The sequence below is a fragment of the Somniosus microcephalus genome, chromosome 2 (genome assembly GCF_052327205.1).
Source record: "Somniosus microcephalus isolate GS21.2 chromosome 2, FLI_Smic_1.0, whole genome shotgun sequence".
NCBI lineage: Eukaryota > Metazoa > Chordata > Chondrichthyes > Squaliformes > Somniosidae > Somniosus > Somniosus microcephalus.
In genome coordinates this window covers 320,594,479-320,604,752 of record NC_140988.1, presented here as the reverse complement: position 1 = coordinate 320,604,752, position 10,274 = coordinate 320,594,479, and the positions used below count along the sequence as shown (strand labels likewise).

General features: G+C 42.2%; 1 protein-coding gene across 2 annotated transcripts in view; it reads left to right on the top strand.

The window, feature by feature from the left end:
* The first annotated feature begins 719 nt into the window (after positions 1 to 719).
* Positions 720 to 10,274, top strand: part of malt1 (MALT paracaspase 1) — a 139,458-nt gene continuing 129,903 nt past the window's right edge. Inside the window, exons 1-2 of one of the 2 annotated variants that reach the window (XM_085974308.1) lie at positions 720 to 1,032; positions 1,133 to 1,385. In XM_085974308.1, coding sequence (XP_085830434.1) covers positions 1,234 to 1,385 — 152 coding nt within the window. In that variant the 5' untranslated portion in view covers positions 720 to 1,032; positions 1,133 to 1,233. The remainder of the gene's footprint in view (positions 1,033 to 1,132; positions 1,386 to 10,274) is intronic. The other variant, XM_085974313.1, reaches the window with a different exon arrangement.

The window sequence follows — 10,274 nt, the reverse complement described above, 5'->3', positions numbered from 1 at the left end:
ATGCTTCAAAAGCATTTCATTGCTGGTGAATTCGTGGCGCCCTGAGGCCATGAATGGCGCTAGATAAATGCAAGTTCCTTTGTTTCTTCTGGAAGCATTCCTGGCTGGCCTCCCACATTCTACCCTCCGTAAACTTGAGGTGATCCAAAACTCGGCTGCCCATGTCCTAACTCACACCAAGTCCCATTCGCCCATCACCCCTGTGCTCACTGATCTACATTGGCTCCTGGTTAAGCAACACCTCGATTTCAAAATTCTCATCCTGGTTTTCAAATCTCTCCATGGCCTCGACCTTCCCTATCTCTGTAATTCCTTCAGCCGCACAACCCCCGAGATATCTGCGCTCCTCAAATTCTGCCCTTTTGAGCAACCCTGATTTATAATTGCTCAACCATTGGTGGCCGTACCTTAAGCTGGCTAGGCCCTAAGCTCTGGAACTCCCTCCCTAAACCTCTCCGCCTCTCTACCTCTCTTTCTTCCTTTAACACGCTCCTTAAACCCTCCCTCTTTGACCAAGCTTTTGGTCATCTGCCCTAATTTCTCCTTATGTGGCTCAGTGTCAAATCTGTTGTCTTTTAATACTCCTGTGAAGCACCAGGGGACTTTTACTATGTTAAAGGCGCTATATAATACAGGTTGTTGTTGTTGTTGAAGCCCAGTTTACATGAAGTAAAAACTACAATTCCCAGAGGTCTTTGCATCGAGTTTTATGGGGTGTGCCAATACTTCCTGATTCAGCATTGTATCGCCAAAAATATCAGGAAGTACCACTACTTGTGTGTAGATCACCAGTAGTAGGCACTTTCACAGGTCTTTTAGTATGCGTCACTCTGTTATCTTTATAGTTAAGCGGAAAGAGGGCAGTTATTAGACAGAAATGAGATCGCTCCCTACTTTGTTACTGGGAGTTGACTGTTTAAGTACATCAGCAAGATCACGCGTGAGATAAGGGCTCCGGCACTTGTTCGATTTATATTTCGAATAACTTTGTGAAATTCTTTTGGAATCAGCAGTTTGAAATCTGCATTTCCAGTAAGTGTTGCACTCCCCCCCCTCCTCCCTCCCTGTGTTTAGAAAGGTGTTTGATCGAGGTGATCTTTTGAAAGCTGACTGGACATGTTTTATTTGATAGGTGTTGTCTCTCTCCTAGCTGGGTGGTGGGTGCAGGCGGCTGCAAGCTGAAGCTCCGAGCATTCAATGACCGCAGCAAGGTCCTTTGCACTGACTTGAGCAATGGCAGAGTCCATGCAGGTCACGCCGTTAAACATCAACAGCCTGAAGGAGCCCACGCTGATCAAAATAAGCGATCTGCTGGACAAGACCAACAACCGCGGATGGAGGAAACTGGCAGAAATCGTGGGAGCTGACAAGCGTTTCAGACTCAGGTACAGTGTGAAAAAAAGTGTTGGACTTTGTTTTATAAACTATGACTTCCCCCAAGAATCGTTTATTTTTAAAATTGGCCCCTTTTATCTGCTCTTCTACTGAAGCTGACTCATATTGGGGTACAAGTTTATGGGCACTCCTCTCATGTCTTACCCAAGCAGCCATTATTTAATAATGAACATGAGTGCTCATAGGCTAATCAACTGTGATGGGCATCACGGCCAAGCCTCATCCTGACTTTACAAGTGCAATTTACAACAGATGTTAATGGATAGTGATCAGGAGCAAGAAACCTGACTGATTTCCCTTCTGCCTTGCCCCACCTGTAAGATATCACATAATAGAATAAGGTCAGAGCGTGCGGAGTCAGGGGACAAGTAGCAGAATGGATAACTAGCTGGCTTCAAGACAGAAAGCAGAGAGTAGGGGTAAAGGGTAGCTATTCAGAGTGGCAGAAGGTGGGAAGTGATGTTTCACAAGGATCAGTGCTGGGACCACTGCTGTTCACAATTTATATTAATGATTTAGACTTTGGAATCAAAAGAACAATTTCTAAATTTGCGGATGACACCAAATTGTGGGGGGTGTTAGTCAATACTGAGGAAGACTGCAACATATTATCATAGAATCATAGAATGGTTACAGCACGGAAGAAGGCCATTCGGCCCGTTGAGCCCGTGCTGGCTCTCTGCAAGAGCACCTCAGCTAGTCCCGCTCCCCTGCCCTGTCCCTGTAGTCCTGCAATTTTTTTTCCTTCAGGTACTTATCCAACTCCCTTTTGAATGATAAGATTGAGTCTGCCTCCACCACCCTTTCAGGAAGTGCATTCAGATGTTAACCACTCGCTGCATAAAAAAAGTTTTTTCTTGCGTCTTTTGTCAATCACCTTAAATCTGTGTCCTCTGGTTCTTGACCCTTCTGCCAATGTGAACCATTTCTCTCTACTCTGTCCAGACCCCTCATGATTTTGAACACCTCTATCAAATCTTCTCTGCTCCAAGGAGAACAACCCCAGCTTCTGCAGTCTATCAACGTAACTGAAGTTCCTCATTCCTGGAATCGTTCTCGTAAATCTTTTCTGCACCCTCTCTAAGGCCTTCACAAGTGTGGTGCCCAGAATTAGACACTGTACTCCATTTGGGGCCGAACCAGTGTTTTATACAGGTTCATCATAATTTCCACACATTTGTACTCTGCACCTCTATTTATGAAGCCCAGGATCCCGTAAGCCATTTTAATTGCTTTCTCAACCTGCCCTGCCACCTTCAACAATTTGTGCACATATACCCCCAGGTCTCTCTGTTCATGCACCCACTTAGGATTGTACCTTTTAGTTTATATGTCCCCCCCTCATTCTTTCTACCAAAATGTATCACTTCACACTTTTCTGCGTGCAAAAATTACAAGAAGATATTAATAAACTTGAAGAATGGGCATGTAATTGGCAAATGAAATTCAACACACAGTGAGGTATTACATTTTGGTAGGAAAAAAAGGGACGTCACATATTACTTGGAAAATACGAATTTAACTGGGGTAGAAGAGCAAAGGGATCTTGGAGTACAAATACATAAATCACTAAAAGTGTCGACACAGGTTAACAAGGCCATAAAAAATGCAAACCAAGCACTAGGGTTTATTTCTAGAGGGATAGAATTGAAAAGTAGAGAAGTTGTGCTAAACTTGTATCGAACCTTGGTTAGACCACACTTGGAGTACTGTGTACAGTCCTGGCTGCCATATTATAAAAAGGATATAGCGGCATTGGAAAGGGTGCAGAGAAGGATGATACCAGAAATGCGAGGGTATACCTATCCGGAAATAATGAACAGGTTGGGGTGATCTAATAGAGTGTTTCCACTTGTGGGGAAGAGCAAAAACTAGAGGCTATCAATGTAAGATAGTCACCAAGAAATCAAATAGGGAATTCAGAAGGAACTTCTTTACCCAGAGAGTGGTGAGAATGTGCAACTCGCTACCACAGGGAGTGGTTGAAGTGAATAGTATAGATGCATTTAAGGGGCGGTTAGATAAGCATATGGGGGAGAAGGGAATAGAGGGTTCTGTTGATAGCGTTAGATGAGGAATGGCCTGTTTCTGTGCTGTATATTGAAGGTAAGTCGAGAGGCTAATTTGTATTGTCTCTAATGCCACTCCAGTTGAGATCAGTTAAGTCAGTAAAACGTTAATAGTTGTAGCAGAAGGAGAAGTGGTGTGGTGTAATCCATGCTTTGGTGACAATGCACGCACACGTTTCATGGTGAGTTGTGCTGCTCACCAAGGTACTTGTGAAGGAGAGGTGGTGTGGTGTAATCCATGCTTTGGTGACAATGCACGCACACGTTTCATGGTGGGTTGTGCTGCTCACCAAGGTACTTGTGAAGGAGAGGTGGTGTGGTGTAATCCAATGCTTTGGTGACAATGCACGCACACGTTTCATGGTGGGTTGTGCTGCTCACCAAGGTACTTGTGAAGGAGAGGTGGTGTGGTGTAATCCATGCTTTGGTGACAATGCACGCACACGTTTCATGGTGAGTTGTGCTGCTCACCAAGGTACTTGTGAAGGACTTCTGGTACTTGCTGTCCATCTAATGAGGGCTCAAACATGTGCTTGTCTAATGACCAGCTATTCTTGGTGGGTAAGATAAGGGGGCATATTTGGGGTTAAGGTGGCTATAAGATGACATGCCTTTTTTGGAACCAAATGAATCTGTTGTGGCACATTTCGTATTCTGATACCTGAGGCAGGCAGGTGTGCGGTAATGGAACTGCAGACCTGTCACTGACACTGGGATTCTTCCCGTAGTTCCAGATAAAACTGCAAAACATTGCTCTAAAGGGTAGGGTGGCCCTAATTGGACGGGCAGTGGGAAGCTTACCAATGCTCTGTTTTGGTAAACTGTGTGGTTTTGATTGGTTAAGCTCCAGCAATACCTCTGCACATTCTTGGAGATCCCTAAGTCTTGGCTCTGCCAATCTGCTCCTAAACTCTCAGGATTTATGGAGAAAAAGTGTGAACTCCGTATTGGGAAAACTGAAACTGTACAGATATAAATTTCTCCGCTTGCTTTGGAGATTTTTCATCATGGTAATGGGTGTCTGCACATGTTCGATAATTGGTTGACCAGCAAGAAAAACTCAGCAAAGACTGGGAATGGACTCTGGGAGCTTCATGGTCCATTTGGCTCCATCCAACACTATTATGTTTTTCAGACTATGCGAATGCTTGCTGATCTGCAGTGCATGCTGATAGCAGCCTAATCGGTTGGTTGGGACATCCTCCTTCCTACTGCTCTTTTTGTTGGGAATTCCCCCTTGTGAGCAATCTCTGTAGATTGGTACCTACCCAATTGCCTGTTTCAAAGTTTGTGTATTGCAATGGCTGGTGCTATTTCCCTATCCCCTCTTTAAGAGGCAACATGACAGAGAGTCAGAAGTTTTATGAGGTGCAGCTCGATCAGGAGATGACTGCAAAGGCTGCAAAACCAAGATCCTGAAAAAGCTGCTGGTGTATTGTAGTGGAATAGAGAAAGGCAGACAAGTACCATAAGAGGGGAGGGGGGGGGGTGCTGCAGGGGGAAGATAAAGGGTCAGACAGTAGAGCAGGCAAATTGTAAAAGCTGGTAAATAAAGGAAAAGACTGAGTTGAGAATCTGAGGGGTAAAGACAGAAAGAAAACTAAGAAATCGGGTTGAAGGAGAATATGTAAGAGAAAACAGGATGATGTCTAGCCTCCGAGAACACACAAGACGAACTTGACAGACATGCAGTGGAAAAAATTAATTTGCAACAGTGAAAAAGTCAAAACTTGGTGTTCAAGAAGTAACCCAATACCAGGATAACCAAACTAACAACAGAAACTAGAGCAAATTTGAGATTCTAAAGCTTAAACAAGTAAAAATGGTGCTAGTTGGTACTATAGCACAAAACCACTCCTTATTTTGTGTAAATTAGCACAAGAATTGGCAATTTTATGCGGGTTGACCATTATGATAGCTAGAGTATGGAGTGGAAAAATTCATGCTGGTGCAGAAGAGGTTATTTTTCTGAGGCTGAGATTAAGGTTCCAAGTAGAGGAAGTTTTACGTTACATTGAACTGTGCTAAAGCTGACTTCGAATGCTGATTAAGCGTGGGTGGGGGAGTGGCGGGAAGAGATTTGCTGTGTTATTTGTAACAGAATCATGAATGTGTTCTTTATAATGTATGTACAATTTTTCTACAGATACTGAACTAAGGAAATATTTTCCCAGAATAATAAAAGTTTAAAAACAATACCATTCACCAGAAACCTGAATCCAGCAAATTACTGAAAAGAAACAAAAATCCAAGCAAAATGGAGTTTAAGAAAGATGAATACATATTAAAATCTGGCATGTGAACTAGTTTATGATTCAATTACTTAATTGAAAGTACTTGTTCAGTCATTTATTTTTTGGCCCAAAAATTCAAGTTCTATTCAGAACTTACTTAAGGTATTAAAGGTGAAGGAAAGTCTAAAGTAAATGCTTTTTGTTCAAAGTGCTCCCCCATTTTACTGTATGTTCAAAAGTTTTATTTCATACTTCTAAATATATATGATCAATTTTCTCCCCCCCACAGAAACCCATCTGTGTCAATGTTAATTGGAATAAAATAGAAAAGGCAGCAGATCTTGATTTACAAGAGGTTTGGGATAAGATAGCAGAAGCATTAACCATAAGTTTCCAAAAAATCTTTGGAAATGGGAATACTGTAATGCTAAAGGACTTGAAGGTGCCAATGTTACACCTCTGTTCAGGAAAGGGGAAAAGGATAAGCTCAGAAATTATAGGCCTATTAGTCTTGCCCCGATTGTGGGTAAACTTCCAAAGCCCAGAGAGTCAATAATATGGGATGAAATTGGTGACTATTTAGAAAGACATGGTTAATCAGTAAGAGACAGCATGGATGTGTAAAGAAATTTAAGGTAATTGGCAAAAGAACCAGAGGTGAGATGAGAATTTGTTATATGCAGCAAGTTGTTGTGATCTGGAATGCACTGCCTGCAAGGGTGGTGGAAGCAGATTCAATAATAACTTTCAGAAGGGAATTGGATAAATACTTGAAGGAGAAAAATTTGCAGGGCTATGGGGAAAGGACAGGGGAATGGAAATAATTAGATAGCTCTTTCAAAGAGCCGGCATCGGTACAGTCAGCCAAATGGCCTCTTTCTGTGCTGTATAATTCTGTGATTCTATGAGGACAGATTGTGTGTGATTAATTTAATTGAATGTTTTGAGTAAATCACAGAATGTATAGGGGATGTAATGGATGTTGTATGTATGGATTTTCAAAAGGCATTTGATAAAGTGGCACATTATAGACTTGTTATGAAAATTAAAGGACTCCTAGCCAGAGGGTGGCTTAGGAACAGAAAGCAAAGAATAGAGGTAAACTGAAGCTTTTTGAATTGGGGTAGTTGTGTGCCCCAAGGATCTGTGCTAGAACCTCTCGTTTTACATTTATATAAATGATTTGGACAAAGTTTGCTCATACCACCAAATTGGGGAGCATAGCAAACTGCAAGGAAGAATGCAAATGATTGCAAAAGAACATAAACAGGTTAGTGGAATTGCCAGGGTGGTAGATATAATTCACTGCGGAGAAATGTAAAATAGTATCTCTTCTGTGGGGGGGGGGGGGGGTGCGCAAATAGTGTATGAAAGTAAACCCCTAAACAGTAAGACTCTTAATAGTCTGGAGGAACAGAGGGGCAAGTACATAGATCAGTAAAAATGAGAATCCAAGTAGAACATGAAATTTATTGCAGAAAATGTGAGGTGATACATTTTGGGAGAAAAATAAGACATTATGCACTAAATAGTAACATTTTAAAAGGAAATAAGAGTTCAGATGCACAAATGTTTAAAAGTCAAAAAACAAGTTGATAAAAGAAAAATGGCATCCCAGGTTTTGTAAGTAGCACCATAGAGCACAAAAGCAAAAAGGTAATGCTAAACCTATACAAAGCACGGTTTGTAGATCGTCACCAAAAGAACAAAAGGAGAGGTGTTTTTTTTTACACAATGAGTTGTTAGGATATTGAATGTCCTACCGGACAGTAGTGGAAGCAACATTTATGATGGCTTTTAAATGGGAAATTAATAAATATTTGAAGAAAATTTAAAAGGCAGGTGACTGGGACTAAGTGGATAGCTCTTTAAGAACCAGCATAGGCATGGTGGGCCAAATGGCTTCATTCTATGCTGTAAAATTCAGTAATACTAAAATGCCATAAAAAGGCAGATGGTCTCTGGGTTGTACTGAAAGGGATATTGAGTATAAAAACCTGGAAGTCATGTTGGGTTTGTACAAGACATTGGTTAGACCACAGCTGGAAAATTCTGGGTATAAGAAGAATATTAGAACTATGTAAAAAGTATAGCAAATATTCCAGTCATGAAATATTCTAAAAATTGGGGAATGTTCAGTGGAATAGAGGAAGGCTAAGGGGTATCAAATGGAGATTTTCAAAATTATGAAAAGTTTTGGAGGAGTAAATTTTTTTTAAATTCACTTATGGGATCTGGGCATCGCTGGCAAGGCCAACATTTATTGCCCATCCCTAGTTGCCCTTGAGAAGGTGGTGGTGGTGAGCCGCCTTCTTGAACCGCTGCAGTCCGTGAGGTGATGGTACTCCCACAGTGCTGTTAGGTAGGGAGTTGCAGGATTTTGACCCAACGATGCTGAAGGATCAGCGATATATTTCCAAGTCAGGCTGGTGTGTGACTTGGAGGGGAACTTGGAGGTGATGGTGTTCCCATGCGCCTGCTGCCCTTGTCCTTCTAGGTGGAAGAGGTTGCGGGTTTGGGAGGTGCTGCCGAAGAAGCCTTGGCGAGTTGCTGCAGTGCATCTTGTAGATGGTACACGCTGCAGCCACGGTGTGCTGGTGGTGGAGGGAGTGAATGCTTAAGGTGGTGGATGGGGTGCTAATCATAGTAGTGAAAGATTGTTTGCACTGGTTGATGAATCAGCAACAAAGGGGCATAGACACAAGATTATCTAGAGGAACAAATGGGGAAGTTAGAAAAAAATTCCCTGCTCAGCTTGATTAGAACTTGGAATGCTTTATAAGGAGTCAACATTGAGACAGAACCTGTAACATAATTTAATATTTGAAACCACAAAATATAAAAGTGTATGTGAAAAAGCAGGGAAGTTATGATCCAGCATCAAAGCAGGCACAATGGAATGAATGACCTCCCACTGTGCTGTCAATCCTCCCACTGCTGTCAATCCCTGTGCCCTTGCTGTTAGACCATCCATAGCATTACTAACTGGAAGGTGTCTCCGACAAACCCCACAAACATTAAAAAAAGCAACCCCTGCCACCCCCACCATGCACTAAAATTCCAAACCTTCTCCAATCACTAAAAATCCAAACACCCACAAATGAGTAATTCGTGTCTCCATACGCTAAAAATCTATCCTGCATATTTTAAAAATTCAGCTGTCTCCATGCACTCAAAATCCAAGCCTCCTTGCATGGAAGCTCCAAGTCCCACATCCCCAAACAATTCGCAAGAATCCAAGCCCCTCGCATACACTGGAAAGACTCTGTACCAAAGTTAGTTTTTTGCCATTCACTTCTTGGTCTGGTCTGCTCTCCACTGCCCATTTCTCCCCCTTGGCCTGGTTCACTTCCACCTGCTCCTTGATGTTGCCCTTTGATGTCATCATTGTTGCTGTTGCCACCATTGCCATTCCATCTTCAATCACAGCTGTTAATATTCACACTGCACCCGTTGGTGCTATGTGTTCCTTGTCCAGCGTGCAAACTGATGTGTTGTCCTTGTCTGTTGCACTTTCCAATGAAGTGTTCTCCTTATTAGCTGCTATTCAGAAGGTCTGTCATGAAAACCATTGTCAAGGACAAAATTAATTCTCACTTGGTGAACCATGGGTTAATAAGGGACAGCCAGTATGGATTTGTTAAAGGCAAATCATGTCTGACCAACCTGATTGAGTTCTTTGATTAAGTAATAGAGGGTTGATGAAGGTAGTACAGTAAATGTTGTGTATGTATGGACTTTCAAAAGGCATTTCATAAAGTACCACATAACAGACTTATTTGGAAAATAGAAGCACATGGTATTAAAGGGCCGGTGATAACTTGGGTTCATAATTGGCTAAGAGATAGGAGGCAGGAGATAGTAGTGAATGGATGTTTTTCTGAATGGAGAGAAGTATGCAGTAGCGTCCCCCAGTGGTCGGTATTGGGACCATTGCTTTTTTCTTGTATATAAATGGCCTTGACTTGGGTATAGGGAGTACAATTTCAAAGTTTGGGGAAGATACAAAACTTGTCAGTGTAGTAAATAGTGAGCAGGATAGTAGCAGACTTCAGGAGGACATAGATAGACTGGTGAAATGGGCAGACACATGGCAGATGCAATTTAATGCAGATAAGCATGAGGTGATGCACTTTGAGAGGACGTATAATCTAAATGGTACTATATTGAGGGAGGTGCAGGAGCAGTGACCTGGGGGTGCATGTTGAAGGTGGCAAGGCAAGTTGATGAGGCAGTTAAGAAAGTGTATGGGATACTTGGCTTTGTCAATAGAGGCAATGAAAACAAAAACAAGGAAGTCCATGCTAAACCCTTACAAATCACTGGTTAGGCCTGAGCTGGAGTATTGTGAACAATCCTGGGCAGCACACTTTAGGAAGGATGTCAAGGTCTTGGAGAGGGTACAGAGGAGGTATACCAGGGATGAGGGAATTCAGTTATGTGGAGAGATTGGAGAAGCTGGGATTACTTTCCTGAGTCCAGAGAAGTTTAAGGGGGGACCTAATAGAGGTATTCAAAATTATGAGGGGTTTTGGCAGAGCAAGTAGAGAGAAACTGTTTCCTCTGGCATGTAGGT